Genomic DNA, 26,182 nt, shown 5'->3' with positions numbered 1-26,182 from the left:
CGCTTGGATCTCCAGTTCTTCCTCCGTTAGTCCTTTACCGCGATCCAGTCCCCAGGTCTCAGGTCGTGCAGCTTGGCCTGAGCGGCTGCCCAGGTCGCTTCTTTTACCCACGTGTGACAGGTTCACCCCCACAGCCCCATCCTACCGCTTCCTCACGCACCATCAGACACTGGGACAGCAGGCAGATCACAAGCTCCCTTTTATTTGTGGAGTAATGGTCAGTATCATCAGTACACGGTCATGGTGGTTTCAAGCGAGCTCAGGACAAACCCCCGTCCAATATCCAAACTTGCTTTTTTGTTCAAAATATTACTTCATACTTGTATATTTGATTTCAAACACAAATAAATCCAAAAGCGCAGTTCAATTAAAACCGAGCTGGAAAGGGCCGTTTACTTCTAATATATTACTGCTAATATAACAAACTCAAGCTATTTCTCTATTTCTGCACAATAGTTGCACCAGAGGTATTGCTTAACAATTTTAAGTATAAAGGAATGGAACAGAAAACATATTAATACAAAAAGACATTAGGAACTCACAGCGACATCGTATATTGACTGATTCACACCCCACCTCTCACTTCACACCCCGCTGTTTGTTGTGAAGACCGTACCACATCCCACCTCTCAGTTCACACCCCACCTCTCACTTCACACCCCACCTCTCACTTCACACCCCGCTGTTTGTTGTGAGGACCGTACCACACCCCACCTCTCACTTCACACCCTGCTGTTTGTTGTTGGGACTGATCCATACCCCACCTCTCACTTTACACATCGCTGTTTGTTGTGAGGACCGTACCACACCCCACCTCTCACTTCACACCCCGCTGTTTGTTGTGAGGACCGTACCACACCCCACCTCTCACTTCACACCCCGCTGTTTGTTGTGAGGACTGTACCACACCCCACCTCTCACTTCACACCCCGCTGTTTGTTGTTGGGACTGATCCATACCCCACCTCTCACTTCACACATCGCTGTTTGTTGTGAGGACAGTACCACACCCCACCTCTCACTTCACACCCCGCTGTTTGTTGTGAGGACAGTACCACACCCCACCTCTCACTTCACACCCCGCTGTTTGTTGTTGGGACTGTACCACACCCCACCTCTCACTTCACACCCCGCTGTTTGTTCTTCATTACCTCCAACTTAAAGCAGCCCTGAAATCTAAGATAAGTACATCTAACAACAATCTACAGCCGTCCCAATTAGTGGAGGAAATACTCAAAATAACAAGTCAGAAAAAAATTATTTCAAAATTATATAAACTAATATCTTATTAATAGAAATATTCAATGATTTCCATTCCAATCGAATCCTGGGAAAAAGATCTGTCATTAACTCCTGATAAGGTATTCTGGCTCCAGATCTGTAGGAACACCTTCACAATGACTAATAACACTAATCTTCAGCTTATACAATATAAGGTGATCCACAGAGTACACATCACCCAGCACAAAATGCACAAGATGGGATTTATAGAGAGTGATATTTGTTCACATTGAACTTTAAAAACTGTAGATGAGTATTTCCACTCCATCTGCTCATGTCCCCCAACTCAACACTTTTGGCAAAAAGTTATCAACACAATCTCTTGTATTATGGATGGTATCATTCCACTATCCCCATCCCTTGTGTCTGCTTGGTGATCATTCAACAATAAATCCACTAATCCCAAATTTCAGACCTCTGCTCGTTGCCTTGGCAATTGCCAAAAAAACAATCCTGTTAAGCTGGAAAACTAGAAACACACTAAACATCATGCAGTGGTCAAACCTCCTCAGAGAACAGATGTGAATGGAAAAAAAAACATTTCAGCATCAACTTCCACATTTCCAAGAAGTCTGGGGTCTTTTATCACCTCTCTAGACTTGCCTGTGAGCTAATTCCCAATAAACACATACATTACATTCCAACTTCATACTACTAACTAACTAATCTAATTAATTCCAAACATTCCCACACATCATCTATTTATTTATTTATTTATTTATCTGATACAAATATACATGCACTTTATTTCTGTCTATCAATTTGTCTGTCTGTCTGTCTTTCCATTTGTGTGTCTGTGTTCAAAGTCCTGTCGAGTCTCTCTCTTCTCTCTCCCTTCCTGTTTAATTTTATTATTTACTGTTTTGAGGGAGTATGTAGGTGGTCGAGGTACAGCTTCGCTAAAGTTTTGTAACTGAAACTGTCATTATAAACAAAGTTGTCCTCCAAGGGGGGGGGGGGGGGGGGGGGGGTGGCTGGGCAAAAATAACAATCCCTGTTACTCTTCCTGCATCTAATGACTTCCCATTGGCCGATACATGATGCCCCAGACATTCAGTTTTCATGAATTATAATTTTGACAGGCTGGCTTTGTGCCGGTGCTCTGCCAAATGGCATAGTAGTGTTACAGTGTCTTTTTCACATTGTCCTTCGGATGGCGCTGCTAGCAGAAAGTCATCTACATGCTGTAGGAGAGCCGTGCCTGGTGACAAGCCCAGAGAGCTCAGGCTGTCTTCAGAGCTTCATTATAAATCGTCGGCCATTCACAGTATCCCTGACACAGTCTGTTAACTGTATAAGATTTACCCTCAAACTGGACTGCAAACCAGTACTGACTGTCTGGATGTATCGGACGCTGAAATATACTCCCAGTCATCCGCACTCATACATCATCTCACCCAGGGGCCCAGATCCTTCCTCTCATCCTCTGCACCTTTGGCCAGTGACACATGCGGCTGCCCCCTGCCCCCCCACACACACACACCTACAGTGTAGGGGTGAGTCTTTCCCCCGTTTACTCCCATAGCACCAACACACAGCATCTCCTATCACTCCAGAACATCATTTCCAACCTTAGCTTATCTCTCCTCCATTTATACCATTCATTCTCATAATGCTCATCTCGACCCCCTTTTGAAACATGTCAGTCAGAGTGCAAATCACTAGGGCTCATATATTATACATTGTGTGCGTGTGTCTTTGCCTGGTTTATCAGTAAGTAAATCACTGAACACACAGCTGTAGGTACGAGTCTCCACTCACACACATACAGAAGGCGAAGGATCATGTGTCACTAAAGTGAAACTGCTGGGTCACTCATGCCCAATTCTCTCAGTCTCGTCACTCACAATCCCTCTGGGGTGCTGATTAGCACTATGGCCAGTTTGCACATCATATCTCGTCCCTGTAAATTTACAGGACAGCACTGCAAATGGTAGGTATGTCAATTTGAATTTAGTATCTGGATTCAGAAGACATCTTAAAGGTTTTGTGAACTTTTCTGTTATAATTTGGCCAGACGCTCCAACAGTGTTCAGGAACCTTCCGCTAAGTTTGGGTGGCGAGTCGAACTCAGACATTTTTATTACAGAATTTCCTGCTTCTGAATCAACCAGAAACTCTGTCTTTTCCTTCTACCATCAATATCACAGTGGTTAAAGCCTTATGCGTGTCTGAGTTGTATTCTACATGTGTGACTTGCAGCTTCTGTACTTTCTGTCTTAGATATATGATAGCTTGTGGCACGAGAATCGCGGGGAATTCTAATAAGCAAGAGAGTCTTCATTGCAGTTAGCTGGGTTAGTAAGGAGCAAAGTATCATTAGGGCAGTGGACAGTGTGTATTTGGACTCACCCCTTCCCGTCCCCCCACCCGCGTCGACTCAGTCCCCCCCGGCCGCCGCGTTATCGCCTTGGATCCTGCCCCTGCCCCTCCCTGAGCCCCTGCTTCTGCCCCGTCCTCGTCCTCATGCCGTTATATTTCCAGTGCTCTGCACCACGGTGAGCATTGCCTTGTAGAGCGTCGTCCTTTTTGTTCTGTTGTTTCTGCGCTCTGCCTCTTAGTAACTTCTCTGCATATTTCACATGTTGTTCAATTACTGTAAATGTAATTTGCCAGAATCACAGGCGATGCAAGTCTGTTTGCAGCTATGTCCAGTCTCAGTCTGTTTGCAGCTATGTCCAGTCTCAGTCTGTTTGCAGCTATGTCCAGTCTCAGTCTGTTTAAGAAACTATTTAAAATGGGCTTTGTAAGTGGTCACAGCTGGGTCTGCATTCATGTTGCCTGGTCTTGCTATTCCACAATGGGCCTCATTAACCTCCATCAGCCTCTGCAAATACCGCATGACAGTCTCTCTCTCCTGTTGTTTGCAAGAGGAGATCGAAATTCTCTGTAGAACTGTCCCAGTTCTTTTGCAAACCTCACTCCCCCTGTTTATCAGGGGGTTGGTGATGCTCCACGCTACTTCATTGAGGTCATCAGCAGCCCAGGGTCAGTGGACTAACATACGGTCACCATCGGGTCCTGCCACTCCAGCCATGAGCAACTGGAGGACATCGTGTAGTTGACTGCTGTCATCTGGGCCCAACGGGCTTCCTGTGCTTTGCAGCTCGGCAGTTCTGGAACGAGTATGACTGGAGACAGGGGATGTCAGGTCGGCTGGGGCACGGGGCTGCTCAGGCTGATGTGATTGTGATGTCAGTGGCGACTGGTCCAGTGGCGTATGATGGTGTCGGCTGGTCGGGATGGACTATCTCCTTTTTTATTCTCTCTGTTGTAGGACAGAGTTCTCTTTACCAGTCATTCACCAGCGCTGGGCAGATTCAAACTTTGCTTGAAAGAAAACTGCTTGGGTTCCAGACATTCCTGCGAGTTTAAGTTGCCTCAGCCAATCCAGTTCAGAGAGACCAGTATTCATGTAAAATGTTTTACTCACCTCCGTGGTTCCCTGGATCACAGCAGCCTTGGAACCTGTTTCCTATTTACCTCCTGGTCCCAGTGTTTAAAGGATCCTGCCGACATGCGATCCTGGAAAAGCAGCCAAAGACGGAGTATGAAAGCAGCACATTCTGTATTAGGTTATCTGATGCACCAAATAAGCCGGGACACTGTGTCTGCAGACAACAAGTGCCCACAGTTATTTTATTGTGCAGCTCCTTTATACTTCTGCCTCATGTTTATCATTCTATGCCATAAGAAAGAAGGTTCACAGTTACTGTCCGGCCAGAACCAGCTCTGTAATTGTCAGTGTCACCTTCCTCTTGCTCAGCTGCTAAGCGGCCCCAACTTTCCATTTACTGCAGCGGGATGCAGTGAGCGGCAACAGGTTCTACAGGGTTGTTTCCTCCTCATGTGGGCTGGTCATTCTGCTCAGGCAGTGCCTTGAAATTCATATTCTCAATTCAGGAGGAAATGCTGACGGCAGGTTCTCTTATATTCTTTATGACCTGAGGGGCTCATTCTTCCTGTATCTGTCTAACCATATCCTCAAACTCCAGGAATATGAACCTATTATTGGAACAGCCATCCACGACCCTGTCCTGGATAAATCTCCCTCTCCTGTGGGTAGCCAGGCGCCCCCCTCCACTCATTCCCTGTGTAAATCTGTGGAGGATCTCAAAATGGTCTCATTCCATCTAATGAACCCCTCCACCAGAGAAAACTCTTTATTCTCTCCTTGCTTTAAGTCCCAGTCTGGCATATATTACATCTTTGTTTCTCGTTCTCTCATACCTGCTGTTTCTAATGCTTCTCTGCTTTTCTCTTCTTTATCTGATCACAAGTGTGCTTTACCCCAGTTGGCTGTGCCCTCTCTACCTCCTCAGGCCTTGCAATGGAGATTTAATACGTCTCTGCTTCAGAATCAAATTTATAGTTTATTTGACCCCTAGACTTGAAGAATTTATCTCTGTTAATGGGGGCTCCACTGACGACCCAGCCTACTGCTGCATGGCTGATAAGGGCTTCCTTTGTGATGCCAAGGTTGCTTTCGCTAGCGGCCTGACTTACGAATGTCATCAGATGATTTCTGATCTTGAAAAGCGCCTCTCAGTTAGAAAGTGAGCCTTGCTGTGGTGGATCAGGACCATGAGATCCGTATTTCTAACATAAAGGCCGAGCTGAATGCTCTTCTGTCACACCGTGTCGAGTTTGTGGTTAATCGCACCAGGTCTCACTATTATGTGTCTGGTGACAGACCTAGTAAACTATTGGCTCTCAGGCTTAGGCCGTGTGACTCATTTTCGATGATCTCTTCAATTAAACTTAAAGATGGGGTCCAAACCACCAACCCTCTGGGAATCAGCAACTGCTTTGTTTCAGTTTTTTTCAGTTTTCTGGGGGGTATTAAGGTCTCCATCTCCTCGCGGTCTTCTCTCTCCCTCTCATTCCAGACAAGGCTGGCCATTATTAAACTGAATGTGCTGCCAAGCATTAATTTTATTAGCTCTATGCTTCTTTCTCCTCCCCCTAGATACTGGGCCTCTGTTAAATCTACTATTTATACATTTCTTAGGGATTGTAAGAGACCTTCTGTTCGACATTCGTGACCAGTTAGAAGGTGGGCGGTCTGTTGTTTTTCCTTCTATGATAATACTTGTTCAATAAAAATTTGATCACTATAAAAAAAGGATAAATACCAACCACAGTCTCCATGGCACCCAACGTGCTGAGGAGCAGCCCAGCTCACACATACCGTGAGCTACAGACTATCAGGCGATCACTGACACGTCTGCTCTTAAAGGAGACACCACTGATGGGTAAATATGCCCCCCCCCCCCATATTTGGCCCCAATAAGCATCATCCTACCACATGCAGCTTCCTTGTTTGCCTCCAAAGAGTGTTTTGGCAGAACGTCCTACTTCCACTTGAATATGGCGTCTCCTAATGTAACTGTCCCTCCCCAGTCTCTCTCTGGGAATCACTAAGTCAACCCCCTCCTCCTCTGAAGACTAAATCACCAAATCAATAGCAAAGACACCGTAGCTTAAACTCAGCACATGATGAGCTGCTCCTGGCTGATTGCTGCAGTAGCTACATGCCCACCTACAGTCACAGACCCTGTCGCTCCTTCTGTCCTGTGTGCTGCTTGTTCTGCCTCTGATGCAACGTTTCCTCAGGCTTCTTTGTTTAACCATGATAATGTAGCTGTGTATTAGACTAGCCTAGGTGTGTGATCTATGTCTCACCCCAGTCACATTTCTTACAGGATAAAATGTGATTTTGTATATGAATGATACAGTGCAGTAATCAGAATATTAGCTATTCAGCTGGTGCAATAAATGTTAATGTGTTTCGAAAGTTTCATTTTAATGGGGGCTCCACTGACGACCCAGCATACTGCTGCTTGGCTGATAAGGGCTTCCTTTGTGATGCCAAGGTTGCTTTCGCTAGCGGCCTGACTTACGAATGTCATCAGATGATTTCTGATCTTGAAAAGCGCCTCTCAGTTAGAAAGTGAGCCTTGCTGTGGTGGATCAGGACCATGAGATCCGTATTTCTAACACAAGCCGAGCTGAATACTCTTCTGTCACACCGCGCCGAGTTTGTGGTTCATCGCACCAGGTCTCACTATTATCTGTCTGGTGACAGACCTAGTAAACTATTGGCTCTCAGGCTTAGGCAGTGTGACTCATTTTCGATGATCTCTTCAGTTAAACCTAAAGATGGGGTCCAAACCACTAACCCTCTGGGAATCAGCAACTGCTTTGTTTCAGTTTTTTTTCAGTTTTACTCAGATTTATTCTCCCCACCCTCTGTCTCCCCAGCCTCCGATCCCGGTTTGTTTCTTGATGCCTAACCCCTCCCCCAGCTCTCAGGTCCAGAAGCCTCAGTGCTTGATGCTCCTCTTTCAATCACTGAACTTAAAGAGGTTCTGGGCTCCATGAGCTCAAGGAAAATCTTCAGGGCTGATGGCTTCCCTCTCCATTTCCTTTCTGAATTGTGGAAACTGCTTTCTACTTCACTCTTCCACATCCTTCTCTTAATTCATCTGTGATGATTTTACTGTTTAAACAAAGTGAAAACCCCTCAGACTGTTCTGCTACCACCCGCTGCCCCTGACAAACACCGATGTCAAGTTGCTTGCGAAGGTTCTTGCTTTTCGGCTGCAGGCAGTGATTTGTAAATTGACCAAACTGGCTTTATTAAATCCCACCATGTCACCGACAGCATAAGCCTCTCCTTAGATGCAGAGAAGGCTTTTGATAGGATGAATTGGTCATTTTTGTGGAGGATCCAGGACAGAATGAGCTTTGGCTTTTATTTTACCAACATGATTCAGACCCTTTACTCCTCCCCCTCCTCACTCCTCCTGACTGATACCAACATCTCTCCTCCTTTTCAGCTCCTTCGAGGTGCCAGGCAGGGCTGTCCACTATCCCCTTTACTCTTTAATCTCTCATTAGAGCCCGTAGCCACAGCTCTCCATCAGTCAGATCTCATGTCTCCTATCCTGGTTAAAGGTTTTCCTCAGACAGTCTCCTTATATGCTGAGGATCTGCTCCGTTACCTTGGCAATGCCCCAGCTGGTCTTCCTCATGTCCTTAATCTGTCTCAGACATATGAATCCCTGTCGGCTATAAGATTAACTGGGCAAAGTCTTCTCTTCTTCCACTGAATCCTGCATGTCACTTTTCCTCGTTTCCTTCTTCTGTTCCTCAGGTGACGTCTTTCAGATACCTGGGGTTGGACATCTACCCCTCAGTCCTAGAGCTTGCAGCTGCCGTCTTTCCTAGTGTTCTGGAGGGTATTAAGGTCTCCATCTCCTCACGGTCTTCTCTCTCCCTCTCATTCCAGACATGACTGGCCATTATTAAAATTAATGTGCTGCCAAGCATTTTATTAGCTCTATGCTTCCTCTTCCTCCTCCTCCTAGATACTGGGCCTCTTTTAAATCTACCATTTCTACGTGTCTTAGGGATTGTAAGAGACCTTCTGTTCGACATTCGTGACCAGTTAGAAGGTGGGCAGTCTGTTGTTTTTCCTTCTATGTTAATACTTGTTCAATAAAAATTTGATCACTATAAAAAAAGGATAAATACCAACCACAGTCTCCATGGCACCCAACGTGCTGAGGAGCAGCCCAGCTCACACATACCGTGAGCATCAGACTATCAGGCGATCACTGACACGTCTGCTCTTAAAGGAGACACCACTGATGGGTAAATATGCCCCCCTCCCCCATCTTTGGCCCCATTAGGCATCATCCTACCACATGCAGCTTCCTTGTTTGCGTCCAAAGAGTGTTTTGGCAGAACGTCCTACTTCCACTTGAATATGGCATCTCCTAATGTAACTGTCCCTCCCCAGTCTCTCTCTGGGAATCACTAAGTCAACCTCCTCCTCCTCTGAAGATAAAATGTGATTTTGTATATGAATGATACAGTGCAATAATCAGTATATTAGCTATTCAGCTGGCGTAATAAATGTTAATGTGTTTCGAAAGTTTCATTTTAATAACTGCTCTATGCATACTGCTCTTCACGGCCATGTTAACTTACTGAAGCAAAGGATCATGGGAGTTGTAGGTTTGATTATTAACGTCATTCCCGTCCTTACATTGTGAAATTACAAGGAAAAAAAAGTTGCAAATTGAGCACATAGTAACCGGTGTTGTTCAGAATTTATTTAAACCTTGCTGTAAATACAGAAACACATTAAAGACAGAAAAAATCTATCACTAGCAATGATAATTATATGTATTTTCAGGGGCGGCATGGTGGTGCAGTGGTTAGCACTGTTGCCTCACACCTCTGGGACCCAGGTTCGAGTCTCCGCCTGGGTCACATGTGTGTGGAGTTTGCATGTTCTCCCCATGTCGTTGTGGGGTTTCCTCCGGGTACTCCGGTTTCCCCCCACAGTCCAAAAACATGCTGAGGCTAATTGGAGTCGCTAAATTGCCCATAGGTGTGCATGTGTGAGTGAATGGTGTGTGAGTGTGCCCTGCGATGGGCTGGCCCCCCATCCTGGGTTGTTCCCTGCCTCGTGCCCATTGCTTCCGGGATAGGCTCCGGACCCCCCGCGACCCAATAGGATAAGCGGTTTGGAAAATGGATGGATGGATGGATGTATTTTCACTCAAGAAATACTGTGAAACAGGCTAAACAGTCCGGAACCTAAATCTAAAACCCTGAGGGGCCCAGAGCCCCTTCAGTCTCTATCAGCATGACGCCTCTGACTGCAGGTGCTCTGGTCCCCCCCCCCCCCCCCCCCCCACATGCACACTCACACAAAACATGCATTTATGTTACATGGGGTCTAAAAATGGCCCATTGTGTGTGAGTGGATGATGTGCCCTGTGATGGACTGGCACCCCACCACGGTGTACCCTGCTCTGGGCTTTTTAGGGATAGTCTCACCATGGAACTGTACTTGAGAAGGGGTTATGATGGATGGATGGATGGATAGATGATGTATATGTTAATTTAGTTTCTTTTGACTACAAGGATTTCAGAAATGTATTTTTTTCACAATTAATATGCACATTTAGGGATGCATGATTAAATGCCCAAGCTAAACACTCTGGGATGTGCTTTTCATACCCCAATGTTCAATAAGGGATTCAAACCCAGAACCCCCAGGTGACAGGCCTCTGCAGCACCAGTGAACACATCTGTGTTTGTACTCTGTCTGACATGAATTTCATGGTAACTGACTCTGTTCTTACTTTATTTTAGTTGCTGTCAGTGTTTATCTGGCGAAATACTCAGCTCTAGCTTGGCAAGACCAACTTGCAACATTTTCCACTTTATTAATGTTTCCAGTCATCATGGTTTTATTCCCAGGTAAGTATGTTTTCAGGTTTTGTAAAGTATCTATTTAAAAATTTGTCCTAGACTTTGGAATGTCAGGAACACTGGGGCAGAACTTGGTACTGAGGTATTTATTTGCTAAATTATACTGAATGAAACACAAAAATGTTAAACTTTGGAATGACATTGATATTTAAAAGTGTGCTTTTCATAATTAATATCTACACAGTTAGGGAATTATGATACAATACCCAACTAAAACACCCTTTCATAACCCATTTAAATCTGCTGTGTACTATTAGTACAGCATCCAATATGGGATTCAAACCCAGAACCCCCAGGTGACAGTGCTGTGCAGGGTTTTAAACACAGGATCACTGAACACCTCTGTTTGTGTCTGTGGCTGGTGACTGACACTTATCTTCCCTTATTTCAGTTGGTCTCGGTGTGTTTCGGATAATACGCTTAAGAAGGATGGGAGAAACAGTACAACTAAGAGACTTTCTTTTAATCATGGCTTATTTCCTGTGTAAGTATATTTATGTGGATTTATTTGTTCACCTTAACATTTATGTTCATTGGCACATTAATAATTCTGACCATAGTGAGATTTAGAGCTGTTTCATTTTCTGGGCACACAGGCCCAGTGGGCAGCTCTGCTGCTTCTTAATTCCAGGGCTGGGGGTTCGAGTCCCACCTCTGCTCTTTGTGTGGAGTTTGCAGGTTCTGGTGTTTAACTTGCATGGATTAAAGTTTTCCGTCACTATGATGGATTTCGCCCAATTAAGTGCACTAAAGGTTACTAATGAGATTGATGCAGATCGGAAGGAAAAGTAATGAGGGGGGGTGGGGGGGGTGGGGGGTAAACAAGCTTCGCAGACAAAGTTCTGGAAAGGCTGTATTTATCTTCAGTTTAATTATGATTTAATTATCCTTCCTAAAAATAAAAATAAACATTATGGTTTCGGTAGTTCGCTTAAACAAGCTATTTCCCGACGCTTGTTTAAGATGCAAAACTTTGTAGTAAGGAGAAAATAATTTCCCAGCATTTAGTGCCACATGTCCCAAAACAAAGATGAGATGCAAAAGGCCTTCTTGTTGCCGGGCGTATCTAATAATAATAATAATAATAAGGCGCCGACAAGGAGTCGGCGGCAGGACCGAGGCAAGCGACGAGGCTTCCATGGGGGACCCGCAGGTGACCGCTAACCTGGCGGCCCAGGACCTGCAGGCGCCATCCGAGCCCCAGCGCTGGCGAGGGAGGGCGAGCCAGGGGGCAGGGAGGGTGGGACCCCAGCCCTGCGTCTGTGTCCTCTTCCCTTATGGAACATGGAAATGAGGACCCTTGGCCGGGGTCGGGCTTGCCGGGGCGAGGGCAGAGGAGTCACAGGGGGTAAAGTCACTAGAGGCGAAGGGAGCGCCTTGGGCGTTGCTGCTGCAGGCGGCGGGACTGGCAGGTCCGGAGCAGGCGAGACTGGCATGGCCCCTTTAAGGATCCGGGGCACACGCGGGATAGCGTACCGCACTGCATTGGCCCCCATGTTGGCCAGTCGCTCCAGCCGGTAACAATACCGCTCGAGGGGCGGCGGCAGCAGGAGGGGTTCCTCCTCGAAACCTGTCGGGAGCCACATCCCGGCTAGCGAGTGTGGGATATGTTGTGTAGCCTGAGGGCGGGACGTAGACGTGAGCACGGGATGCTGGGAAGGTGAAAGATAGAAGCGGGATAGTGGCTGATATGTGCTCCATGCGAAAGGTGTTGCTTTAAATAAAGTTCCCTGAACGTTACTACAGTGTTGCTCTCACGCTTATTAGAATAGCTAACAGAACATGGTGTCAGAAGTGCACTGTGAGTAGTGACGATTCGCTCGCACCAGGGTACAGTAAAGGGAGAACTTTACCTCTAGCACGCCTTGCCGAAAGTCTGCAGCCGCGCCATTGCGCATTCGTCATGGAGGAGCTGGCAATCCCTGGTGCCGGACAGAATACCGGGTCGAGAGCTACCTTCAGCATTCAGCCACCGCACCCGTTCGACTTCGCTAAGCCCCAAGATTGGCCCAGATGGATACGGCGATTTGAGCGTTTTTGCCTGGCAAGCAACCTGCATGTTTCCCCGGAAAACAACCAGGTGAACACTCATCTACTGCATGGGCGACGGGGCAGATGACATCTTGAGAGGGCTGACACTCACGGACGAGCAGAGAGATAGCTATGATGCCGTGCGCGACGGACTCGACTCGCACTTTATTGTGAAAAGGAATGTGATTTACGAGCGAGCCAGGTTTAATATGAGAAGGCAGGGGGAAATGAGACTGTTGAGTCTTTTATAACGGCCGTGTACGCGCTCACTGAACACTGTCGCTACGGTACCCTACACGACGAGCTTATTCGGGACAGAATAGTTGTAGGCCTGGCGGACGCGAGATTGTCAGAGCGCATGCAACTAGACAGTGAACTGACTCTGGAAAAGGCTATAAACATGGCAAGACAGACGCAAGAAGTAAAACGGCAACAAAGCAGCCTGCGTGGTGACTTACATGCAACCGAAAAGGGAGCCAGCGCCGTCGACAGAATAATTAACAGCGGCGCAGCGCACAAGAAGGATAAACCAACAGTCAATTGTGCTTTCAAACCGGCCAAAGCAAAGTTTGTGACGGGCAGCAACAGGTGCCACAAATGTGGCAAATTTCCTTCCCATCCTAGGCAGCAGTGCCCAGAAAACGAGGTGAACTGTTGCCAGTGTGGGAAAAAGGGACATTTTCAGCGTGTGTGTGCTTCAGCCACAACGGTGCATGAGATACCTGAGGATGACATTGTGTTCCTGGCGTCTGTGTCCGCGGGAGAAGACCCATGGATGGTGGATATTCTGGTGCTTGACACAAAAGTAAAATTTAAGATCGATACTGGAGCAGACGGGACCGCTATCCCAGAGTGGGTGTTTAATGACATTTATTCGCGCACCCCAAAACCGGCGCTGAAACCAGTGACGAGCATTGACAGCATTAACATGGAGACTCTGAAGGGAGAGAACCCAAAGCTGTGCAGTGGCTTAGGTGTTCTGCGGCGGCCCTATGCTATCAAACTTCGATCTGATGCAGTGCCCTTTTCTTTAAAAACGCCACGGAGGATTCCGATGCCCCTCATGTGCAAAGTCAGAGAGGAACTTCAATGCATGGAGAGAATAGGCGTCATCAGCATAGAGGAGCCGACTGACTGGTGCTCAGGAATGGTGGTAGTGCCTAAAAAGAATGGTGGTGTTCGTTTATGTGTTGATCTGATGAAACTGAATGAAGCGGAATGCAGAGAGAAATACGTACTTCCTTCGGTAGAACAGAGTCTTGGCATGTTAGCAGGTGCTAAGGTTTTCAGTAAACTAGATGCCAACACAGGGTTCTGGCAAATTCCCCTAACAAAGGAGACAGCGAAGTATACTATATTTATTACACCCTTCGGGAGGTTTTATTGTAACCGTCTTCCGTTTGGCACAAGTTCAGCTCCCGAGCATTTCCAGAACGGAATGGTGACAGAGGTCACAGAGGGACTCCATGGTGTCCTGTGTCACATGGACGATGTGCTTGTCTGGGGGAAGACTGAAGAAGAACATGATGCCCGTTTACACACGGTGTTAAGGAAGATTCAAAAGGCTGGCATTACTTTGAATGTGGAAAAGTGTGACCTGTCCAAGACTAGGGTAAACTTTCTCGGTCACCTTCTTTCCACCGAGGGAATTCTCCCCGATCCAGCCAAAACAGAGGCCATTCTGAATATGCCACCACCTACAAATGTCTCAGAGGTAAGACGTTTTTTAGTGATGGTGAATTAAATATGGAAATTTATCCCTATTCTAGCAGAGAAGGACAAGCTGCTCAGAGACTTGTTGTCCAAACGGAACCATTGGGTCTGGGGACCAGACTAGGCTAAAGCCTTTAAGGTTTTAAAAGAAGAGTTGTCTCAACTCCCATGTTGGCCCTGTACGACCCCAACAAGGACATTAAAGTGTCAGCAGATGCTTCATCCTTCGGGTTGGGGGCGGTCCTCACTCAGAAGTGGGCCGACGAATGGAAACCTGTGGCACATGCATCACGCTCCCTCTCCCCCACGGAGCAGCGCTATGCTCAGGTAGAAAAAGAAGCACTAGGCCTAACGTGGGCATGTGAGCGATTCAGAGATTATCTGCTTGGCATACACTTCACGATCGAGACGGACCACAAACCACTTCTCAGTCTCCTTGGAGCACAAGCTTTGGATACTCTACCTCCCAGAATTCAGGGCTTCCGAATGCGACTGATGAGGTTTACATATTCTATTATACATGTTCCAGGGAGGGACTTATGGACTGCGGATGCACTTTCACGGGCTCCAGTCCAGACGAAGCCCCACCAAGGTGACATGGATCTAATGGAGAGTACAAACATTTATGTTGACGTGCTGTTGAACAACCTGCCTGCAAGCAGCTCGTACTTGAACTCAAGAAGAAACACCTTGGGGCTGATAGTGTTTGTGCTCAAGTGATGAAATGGTGCACAGAGGGGTGGCGCGATCGCTCTGGGTGTGTTGGACCACTAAAATCATACTGGCCTGAGCGTGCTTTCCTTACAGTACACGATGGACTGTTGCTTAAGGGCACAAGGCTTGTGATACCTTCAGCACTGCGCAACGATGTTCTATGTAAACTCCATGAGGGACACTTAGGTGTGGTCAAGTGCAGGTCTCGGGCACGTCAGTCTGTGTGGTGGCCTGGCCTTAGCCATCAGCTGAATGAAGTTGTTCATAATTGCCGGATTTGTCTGAAGGAGAGGGACAATCACAGAGAGCCACTTCTGCCTACTGTACACCCTGAGAGGCCATGGCAGAGGCTGGGAGCAGATTTATTTACATTGAAAGGGCAAGAGTACCTGCTTGTAGTGGATTACTATTCCAGGTATGTTGAAATTGCTCGCATGTCGCCTGTAAAGTCCTCTGTTGCGATTACCCACCTTAAATCAATGTTTGCTAGACATGGCATCCCTAAAACTTTGGTGACTGACAATGGGCCACAATTTTCAGGGATGGACTTTGCACACTTTGCAGTTGCATATGGGTTTAAACATGTGACAAGTAGTCCACTGTTTCCTCAAAGCAATGGGGAGGCGGAGAGAGCAGTTCAGACCGTCAAAAGCCTTCTAAGGAAAGCATCTGACCCATACCTGGCATTGCTGGCGTACAGGTCCACACCGCTGTTTCACGGGTGTAGTCCGGCACAACTCCTCATGGACAGGCGTCTGCGGACCACTGTGCCAGCCCTTCCTCAGCTGTTGCGGCCTTGTCTGCCTGATGACGATGCGGTTTGTTCCCGGGAGGAGGAGATCCAGTACTCTCAGTTACAATGCATGACACAGAGCTAGAAACCTGAGTCAACTCCAGCCTGGTAACACAGTATGGGTGACTGACTCTAAGGTGCAGGGGACAGTTGTCAAGGAACACGGGACCCCACGCTCATACCTGGTGGATGTGTCACATGAGACAGTGCGGCACAGTCATCGTCACCTGACTCCAATGCAGTCCTCTGATGAACACAGCAGTGGCGTGCATGAGCCGTCTCAGGAGTGCGTTACTCTACCCCCGATACACACTCCAACAACAATGCCAGAAACAACGCCCCAGCGACATGTGGGACTCAGAACAAGATCTGGCCTAGAGGTGGTGAAGCCTAATAGACAGGATTTATAAAATGTTTTGGGTTTAAGAGACACTCGAATTGGTGATGGTTAAATGTTTGGAAAACATAAGGAAATCGTTTTTGTACAAATGTTCACTGTGTTACATGCCAGAAATGCAGGAGGTGTAGCAATGTAATTGTGTTTATAGGACGTAACTTGAGAGTTGTTCTTAATAATAATAAGAGAGTAGTATATTTTACATTTTCGAAAAAGTTCGGAATAGAACTTATTTATGTTTGGAAGTCAGTGGTGCGTCATGAAGTGTCTCATTCGCTAATAGTAGCTAAAAAAAAAAAAAGTCGGAAAACAGTGGATAAAACCCATTGCTTAAAGAAGCCAAAACTCCGAAACTCAAGAATCAGGACAGTGGCTCCGGTATCGCAAGTGCTGCGAGATCTTATGCCCCGTTAAAAATGAATAAATATCACCAGTTTTATAGTCTGTTCCGTTTTCTTGCTGTTAACAGAGGAATGGCAATGCGACGCTGCTCTAAATTTCCCGCATTTTAGTCCGGGACCTTGGGATTTTTCAGCCTGTTTTTAAATGAGTTTAGGCTATTTCTAAACGTAGGCTATATAAATAGTCCGTAAAGCCATATTTTACAGGACATCACTCACGCGCGTCAGTTTGCTTTCGGTTTTGTCAGCATGAACGCGCTTCTGCACGCGTTTCTGCACGCGTTTCTGCACAGATTTGTCGGACATCGACAAAACGGTAAAGAATAAGCAGAGATGGGCTTGGCTGAATGAAATGGGCGATAATGGCAACACATTCAGTTCATGGTGCAAAAAGATGAAAATGGCAGGTGTGCTTTTTGTGGTTTGCCATAAAAAATAGTCTATGGAAGCAATGGCTTTTTTCTTATCCACTCTTGTGGATATTACTAAAATTACTAAAGCATTGTTGTTAAAATAAATTTGCACCGAAAAATAATGTTAAATTATTTATAGCCAATTATTGACAATGGTAAAGTCTTGCGTTAGCTTGAATTATTGTTACAGTTATGCAAATGTAATTCAACTATGTGCTTAGAGGATAATGGACAACACAGTGTTGAAAATTTGCTGCATGGCTGAGGTGGTATGGACCCGCGACACGGAGCGTTTGGTTTAAAAAACAAAAATTAAAATTCAGTCAGATGATTTTTTTCTTACTGTAATCCATGCACTTGTACCCTGGGCACCTGACATTTTACCCAGTAGGATGTTATTGTGTAGACCTGATGTAGGGTATCATGTAGGGTGTACGGGCTCGGGGGGGCACCTGGCCGCCACGCGGGATGGTCCGGGATCCCCTCCCAGCTTACATGCTCCAGCCCCCACCTTCATTACACCACAGGGTTTTGAGGGACTCTTTGACTTGCGGGGGCATTAAACTCCTTGGCCTGTATTTTGGCCCCCGCTGCACTCGGATCATGGGCCTTACTGTGCATGACCTCACAGTGCAGTCGGGTCCTGGGGACGGCAGGATTTATCTCAGGGGAAGAAAAGCCCAAAGACACTTTGTTATTTAATATCATGTTATATCTGTATAGACTGATGAGACAATGAAGGTGTCTGATTTGCTCTGTTTGCCTTACAGATGATCCCGCACTGTTTAACATGCTGTTCCTTGCTATTTATTCCCAACTCTTTGCCTGGATGAACGGCACATTTCAATTAGGTGAGTCTCCCTGCATTTTCATACTTATTATGTGTAAATGGAGGTGGGTGTTTGTAATATATTTAATAACTTCTGTTTTGTTGAGGCTCACGGCCAGGTGTGAAGGGGGGGGGGGGGGGGGGGGGTAGAAAAGGAGGCAGAGATCCAGAGGTGAGGAAGGATGAGAACAGGGTTTAATAAGGTAAAATCAGGGTATGGGACAGGAACAGCAGGGACAGGGCAACTGGGACACAGCAGAACCAGGTGCAAACACAGAGAGCAAGGACTAGCACAGGTTTGTATCGATCTATCGGCTCTGCTCCACCCCGCAGGAATCCGGGGTGTGTGATTTTGAGTTGCCACTAGTTTCCTGGAGTAACTAATTAAATTAAGCATTTATAAATTCGTTTTCATGGTTAGCATTGGATTATTGCAGTAATGTGATATATGTGTTTAACACACATATTAATTCATTCAATGCAAAGAATGGATGAGAAAAAGCGAACCTTAAGAAATGCACCAAAAAGGACCCCCCCGGAATGTGGTGGGGGGTGTTGTTTCTGCATTAGATGAAACACAGTGCTCTCCTATAACAGGCCTTATAAGAGGCAGAGTGATAACTTATATACGCTAACATTTCCTTATGTTTCCCAATTCCTCTAAGATAGACGTGGGAATAAGTAAATACCTGCACGTATATGACTATATGCATTTATATTATTATTTAAGTGAGGAGGATAGAATTGGCAATGATCTGTGAGATACCTTTATGAGGGAGACAAATTGTTTAAATAATAGTTACATACAGACATATAACATCTACATATTTATGCTGACAAATAGGAGACAAGACACACAGAACAGGCAAATCTTAAACCAGCTCTAAGGACTGTATGCCGTGTGTGAGAGGGAGGGGGGCATGTTGGATCCCTAAAACACCCACACCGGGGGTTAGGCTGCGTCCACACGGCATAATTTTAAAGTGCGTCCGGTTTCTGCTGCTTCGCCGCGCCGCTCAAAGTTCAGATCGATTGAACCTGGTGCGCCGACCTCCACCAAAGCGGCATCCAGTCAGATATAATATCCGCTTTGCGACGGGCAGGTTCAGCGACTTGGGAACCAAACCTCTTAGCAACATGGAGGAGAAACTAATGACTGCAGTGTCCCAGTACCCCGAATTATTTAATGTCACTTTAAAGTCAAATCGAGAGATAATTCAGAAAAAATGCATTGACCCTCACCATATATGCGAAGTTACCTCACTAAATTAAATTCACCTTAAACTGTCACGTATGGAAAGTAAAGTTTCATGGAGCCATCCTGAGCTTTTATAATATTTGCCTTTTTTCGGCCCAACAGTAAGAGAGCGAGAGCCTTTTTCATGTAAAACAACAATGTAACTTATTTTGTTTCGAGCCCAAACACACTTTACAATCGCACTTATTTTCATGGTGAGCGCTCTTTCATGACGTGCAGCGGTTTTCCTGAACCACTTGCTATGTGGATGCAGGCTTAAGGTCGTCATGTTGGGATTAGAGTTTACCCCATTGAAATGAATGGAGAGTCCCCACAAAGATATAATTACAAAGCTGTGTGTGTGTGATCCTACATCTAACATGATTTTTTTTTTACTTTTAGAAGTGTTCTAGTTGCTGCATTTTGAATTATCTGTAATTTGTCAGTAGTGTTCTTTGTAGGCCGGCAAAAAGAGGGTTACAATAATCAGGACGTGAAGTAACCAAAGCATGCATCAGCTTTCCAGCATCTTTCAGTGATAAAAAGGTCTGACTTTAGCCAAGTTCCTCATGTGGAAAAAAGCTGTCTTGGTCACATATTGGATATGGCTTTAAAATTCAAATCACAACCCACAATTACACCAAGATTTCATACATGTGATTTAGTCTTAGTCACTAAGCTACCAAGCTTTGATTTTAGCTTCTCTCTCATTCCCTGGGGACCATAATAATCACCTCTCTTTTCTCTTCATTGATTTAAAAGAAAAATATTTCACATCCACTTATTTTTAGCTGATTCACAAGCACAGAAATTGTTCCTTAAATCAGTAGCATCAGGTTTTCCGGCTAACTGCGAATCATCGTTGTAACAGTGGAGAATGACAGCGTATTTCTTAAAGATGTCGCTGAGAGGTATCATATAGAGAGAAGAGCAGGGGACCAAGGATACCACCCTGTGCAATTCCACTGTCGTCCATAACTGGTGCTGATAAAAAGTAGCCTAGTTGACCAGAAAACTTCTTCCTACTATATATGTTTTCAACCAGTTTAAGACGGAGCCAGTGAGTCCAATCCACCTAAGCTGGTATAAAAGGATGGTGTGATCAATGGTGTCAAACGCAGCACTCATGTCTAACGCAATTAGGATTTAAAGGCTATTTGAGTCTGTGTAGAGCCTAAGATCGTTTACTACCCCTTATAAAGCACTCAGTTCTGTGATGGGATCTAAACCCTGATTGAAATGTTTCAAATATCTTGTTTCTGTAAATAAATTCCATTATCTGGAGATACACAACCTTTTCTAAAATTTTACACATAAAAGGAAGATTTGAAATAGGCCTAAAATTACTAAGGACCATATAATCTACTGCAGTGTATTTAAGGAGTGATTTAACCACAACACATTTGAAAGAATCTGAACAAGTGCCTGTTAAAAGTGATGTATTTACAATGTAAAATCCATTCAGAAAACAACATAAAAGTTTGCCTAAATGATAGAGTAGGAATTGGGCCAGTATGACATGTGGATGGTTTCAGCTGAGTGACTCTTTCCAATCATTCCATGTCAGTCTCATTAAAAGGATCCATCCAGACAGGGGCTCCGCTATCAGAGCTGCAGGGACCATAAGCTGCTGCTATAGAGGCTGTAATATTGGTCATTTTAGCTTTAAAGAACAGTGCGAATGGCCACATTTATCAGCAGATGCCTCTTCTGCTGTAGGTTATGAAAGGTGGAGGAGCCTATTAATAGCTGAAAATAGTACATAGATTGGACATACAGTGCCCTTCACAATTATTGGCAGCCCTTGTAAAGATTTGTAAAAATAGTTAGAAAAAAAAACACATTTTGCTGAAGTAGCTTCATCTCACACTGAAGAAATGAGAAAACAACCTTTTATTGAAATAAATATATTCAAAGAAAAACTAAGAAAAACAAATCCTTCATCAAGAAATAATTATTTAAAAAAAAAAACACATGTGCCATGATTATTGGCAGCCCATCATTTAATACTTTGCACAGCCTCCCTTTGCCAGTATAACAGCACTGAGTCTCCTATAACATTCTATAAGGTCGGAGAATACAGAGCAGGGCATCTGAGACCATTCCTCTTTACAGAATCTCCCCATATCCTCCAGGGTCCCAGGCCCTCTCTTCTGCCAGTTTTAGTTTCCTGGCAGAAGCAGCCAGATTTTGATTTAAAGTGTCCTGGTGTTTCATGGAGTCCATACTGCCATGTACCCTAATGAGCTTTCCAGGGCTTTTGGTGGACACAATTCCCACAGATGTGTATCCATATGTGGGATTGATGATGAAGGTGTATCATAAACTCGTCATCATCAAAACTGAGGGCATATAGACAGACTAGAATAACCAGTATATGAGGGAATCTGCCTGAGCCAATGATGAAGCCCCTGTTATGATCAGATACATTTATTTCTGGTATAAACTGAAGATTTTTAGAGATCAGACAGCTTCCCCCAGCCGTAGAGTTAAATGATGAATGGAATACGTGTCTCACCCATGGCTGCTTATGCCTTGAATGATCAACTAATTTAAGGTGAGATTCCTGGGGGAAAACAATGTCAGACCTGTGGAGCTTAATATGCTGGAAGACTTTCTCCCTCTTAATAGGACCATTCAAACCCCTCACAGTCCAGGAAATAAGTTTGATATGCAGCTTTTCCATCCCACTGTCAGCATTTGGCTCAGTCATGGATTCTGATATACATGCCATTGAATAAGATACATCATGTCTAGGGTGTGATTCAAAAAAGGTGACCAATGTGTACCCCCCCCCAATTTCCTCTCCAAAAACAGAAACTTAAAGAGGACAAGCTCAGCAGCATTAGGACAATCTGCTAGTGAGTCCAAATCCTATGGTCGTCCTTCATTAGGAGCGAGCGGCAGGTCCCTGACACAATCGCGCTCCCAATGAACAATGCAGTGTTACAATAAGAGGCTGCAGGACACCTCCTGATTATATAATTAACCACATTCACTGTAAACAAGTGCAACTATCATGTGAATTTAGTTTAAACTATATTTAAGTTTACCTAATCAATTTACGACAATTAAACATAAAATTCACCATTAAGTTTCGAGAGGCCAAACCAACCAGCATATTATATGATAGGTGGTCTGTCGTTGCTGTGTATTTGAAATCCCAAAGCATTCAGTCTTAGGAGGGAGTCAGATCATAAGTCGCCATTAACAGTTATTCTGTCCTCCAAAGCCATACAAAAGTATAACATTAAACCCAAAGCTTTTTAAATATCACACACCAATTTTTTGAGCCGTATCCTCATTTAGCCATCGTCACTGTGAGCTCTGAGCACAGAGTTGATTGATGAAACCCTTTATTGCTGTTGCAATATACTATGTCACTAGTCACGAGTACCAGCGAAAAAACTAGCCATCAACCCGACCATACATATACACAAACATCACAGTAGGGGGTAGACCGGTCGGGAGACAGGGGAGGAGAGAAGAAAAGAAACAGAGTAACATGAGGAGAGAGGAGGAGAATAAAAAAACAGCCCCCAGACTGTACTCCAGTGGGGAGGACATTGTGGGAACCGAAAAAAACACCTCAGCAACATAAGCACATGGTCACTACACCTTACAACATAAAAATGACACGACTTGCAACGGGTGGGGGAAATGGGGAGGTGGAGGTAGTCCAGCAGAGACAGACAGCCATCCTGTCCTGCAGCCATGGAGGCGCTGGTCAACAGACCCGCCTGTTCACGCTGGGGGTATGAAGCGGCGAAGGCGTTGGATGGGGGGGAGGGAGCGGTAAGTCCTTGGGATCGGGGGAGAGGAATGCAAGAGAGTCTCACTGCCTTGTTCTTCAGGGGGAGTTGTTAGTTCAGCAGCGGCCTTGGCCGAGGCTAGTGCTGATTGGGGGGAGCCAAAACCTGATAGAATAAGGTTGTTTGGGTTTCCGTACGAGAAGCTGTAATTTCCAGCTCCACTAATGTCCACGCTAATGTCCACGCTGGTCTCTGCCATCCAATAAGTTTTGCAAAGCTGTGAGCTTCTCCATGATGTTATCCAGTTTCACAGTCTGAGTGCTAACAGCTCTGCCCACTCCATCAATCATTCCGGCCAGCCTAGTGGGGCTTTGAGCAGCTATCACCGTCTTCTTCAATCTTTGATAAACCAGGGCAATGCCTAATCCAATCAGCATAATACCTGTAATCATGGTTCCGAATAGGTAGATGTCTTCAATGTTCTCCACGGAAAGAGCTGCCAGGCACACGACCCTCCACCGCTCCCATCCGTCCATCGTGTAGCCAGCAGCATACGTTCCCGCCGGACAGTCAGGTTCCCCCGAACCTAGTCTTCTCGTCGAGAAGATGGTGTCAATTGCGTTGAGAGACCAGCTGATCAAATCCATCGTTTTTCGTAGTTTGGAGAGCAGGGCTGAGAGAGTCTCTCAAGTATAAGACAGTAGACTAGACGAGACGAGAGGAGCGAAGCAGGGAAGATAAGGGGACGGAGAGGGAGAGAAGTGCGACCGCCTCCGCTGAGAGCCAAACGAGTTCTCCCTTATCTGCTGGTATAATGGTTCTGCTGCTGCTGGGGTGTCGAGGTGATGAACGTCATCGTTTATGGTGATGCAGAGATGAGCTGGGTAGCTCAGGACAAACGCAACTCCAGCCGTAAACAATTTAGTGACCACAGGTGCCAGGGTGATGACGCCCCCCCCCCGGAAGCTCAGAGTCTCGCACTCTAGGTCTAACCAGCAGCCTGTAGCCCTGAGGGAGTCTAACCCAGGATGCAGGGGTCCTGCACTGCTGCCACCCACACTGGGTGATGCACCGTCTTGCCCCTGAGAGCCACAGACAGCATCCCCCTCCCTCTCATGGGGGGTCACCTCACCGGTCACCATGTGCACAGGGGTCGGCTTCAGCTGAGTCCAGACTGCCCCATATCAGGCCTCACCAGTGTGACGGTGCCCCCCCGTGTCCACTATGGAGGAGTAGGGGACTCCCTCCACTGTGACAGGGACATGGCAAAAGTCCCAAGCACAGGTGTGACCCAGCTTTGCCACCGGGGGGCGTCATCATAAGCTTCTGGGGCGAACGGGGTCAGACTCCCCCCTCTGTGTTGCTGGGCCCCTCCTGCAGCAGGTGGTGATGGGATGAGTGTGTTAGGGCTGCATACAGTCCCCTCTACACGGACCCTGCACTGTTTCCCTGCGCTCGGCCCTGCATGGGTCATTCCCTGACCTGGTGGCCAGGCTGGTCACACCCCCAGCAGACTGGGTGGTAGACAGAGTTACCATCCTGACCATGTCCTCCCCAGGTACAGCAGGGTTCGACACCCTGTGTGTCGTGACACGTTACTCCTGTGACCATCATCAAAATTATCTGTTATTTGTACCACAGTCACCCCTCTGTTGGTTTGTCCCAGACAGGATCGCCTTCACTCACATCTCACATCGATCAGTCATGGATGCCCAACTCCCTGTCAGCAGGTCGTGGTTTTTCCCTCCTCAGACTCTCAGTAGCTTCTCACCACGACTGGCTGTCAGCTCCCCACAAGCCTTGCTGTATCGGAGATGCTCTGACCCAGTCGTCTGACCATAATGATTTGATCCTTGTCAAAGTCACTCAGATCATTATCTCTGCCCATTTATTCTGCATTAACACGCCAAATAAAATTATCAAATGCTGTGTAATATATCCCAGACCTTGACATGCTGTTTTCACCAGAAACTCAACATCATTCACATCACGTGGGGGGAGTCATAATGTTTTGGCTCATTAGTGTATTAATATTAAATAATAATATTTACTCATTTTCTTAATATTCCAGTATCCTGTTTTTCATGATATTTTATTTTTGTATTGTGTACTTTTTCATTCCTTGGTTCCAGGTTCCCTTGTTTTCATTCTGTACTGTCTTTGCACTTTGTCTGCTTTGGACTGTATGTATCTCTGTCTGTGTTCTTCACACTTGCTGCTATTTGCAGAAGAATTTCCCCTTCGGATCAATACAGTTTCTCTTAAATCGCATACAGTGTCTGTATTCTCAAATACTGTTTCATAAAGATAACATGAGCTGAACACAGCAAACACATTTGTGTATTCTGAATATGTAACGCAGGTACCTGTATTCCAGTACAACCCAACCCTGGTGTCATGTAACTGGGAATGTGTGAATTGTACCTTTATGAAGGGAGCAGAAGGAAAGACAGCGAGTGTTTAAATGAGGAAAACCTTTGATTTATTAAACATAGACAGTCATGATGCTACATTTTATATTCATATATCATAGGATAAGGCACTAGTGTGGATAATTATACACCTCAGACTAATGTGATCTTTCTCTTTTCAGAATATTCAATTCCGATTACAGTAGCTGCTTTGGGAATCTGTGCCTGCATCATTATCAAGGATTATTTATGGATTTATGAAGATAAGACCTTGGAAGGATTTTACTGTAAGTATGAAACTTTGTACTGAACCATATTCAGCCCATTTGTCACTGATAATTTACATGAGTCACCCTTTAAAATGAGTGATCGGAGTACAATTAAAATCCATGTAGTTCTCAAAATTTAACACTTCCCTGTTTATATGTATTTTTGTAGCACGTTGCATAATTATTATGCTTATTGAAATATTTATTTAATAGCTATTTTTTTAGCAAAATTGAAGTATTTTCCTTATTTTCTATTTTCCCTATTCTCAAAAGTATACAAACGAACCTACATTGTACATAAAACACACCCTTAGAACCTTCTTATCTATGACCATGAAAATACATTATTACCGTTTATGACCATGAATGTCTCCCTTAGAACCTTCTTATCTATGACCATGAAGATACATTATTACAGTTTATCACCATGAATGTCTCCCTGGTATTTTGCTGCTTATTCCTGGTTCTTTGGAGGCTCCATGATGAGCCATAATCAGCCCTTTATTTATTCAGCAAGATCCTCCCCATGTGGCTGAGCCTGCAGCCTCTCCTAAGTGTCGCCTCTCCTCCCTTCTCTCTCCTCAGCTGCCTTACTGTCAATGTCTGCACCCATCTGTCACAGTCTTTCCTGTCTCCTCCCCATTTGGC

At 45.5% G+C, this 26,182-nt stretch overlaps 1 protein-coding gene across 1 annotated transcript in view; it reads left to right on the top strand.

The window, feature by feature from the left end:
- LOC125705349 (uncharacterized) overlaps positions 1–26,182 on the top strand; it is a 180,831-nt gene that overhangs the window by 133,869 nt on the left and 20,780 nt on the right. Inside the window, exons 10-13 of the mRNA XM_048971878.1 lie at positions 10,455–10,562; positions 10,966–11,058; positions 17,807–17,887; positions 25,448–25,552. Of these exons, the coding sequence (XP_048827835.1) occupies positions 10,455–10,562; positions 10,966–11,058; positions 17,807–17,887; positions 25,448–25,552 (387 nt within the window). The remainder of the gene's footprint in view (positions 1–10,454; positions 10,563–10,965; positions 11,059–17,806; positions 17,888–25,447; positions 25,553–26,182) is intronic.

This window comes from Brienomyrus brachyistius, chromosome 12 (assembly GCF_023856365.1).
Source record: "Brienomyrus brachyistius isolate T26 chromosome 12, BBRACH_0.4, whole genome shotgun sequence".
Lineage (NCBI taxonomy): Eukaryota > Metazoa > Chordata > Actinopteri > Osteoglossiformes > Mormyridae > Brienomyrus > Brienomyrus brachyistius.
Note: the sequence above shows the minus strand (reverse complement) of the source record. Positions and strands in the feature narration are given on the sequence as shown.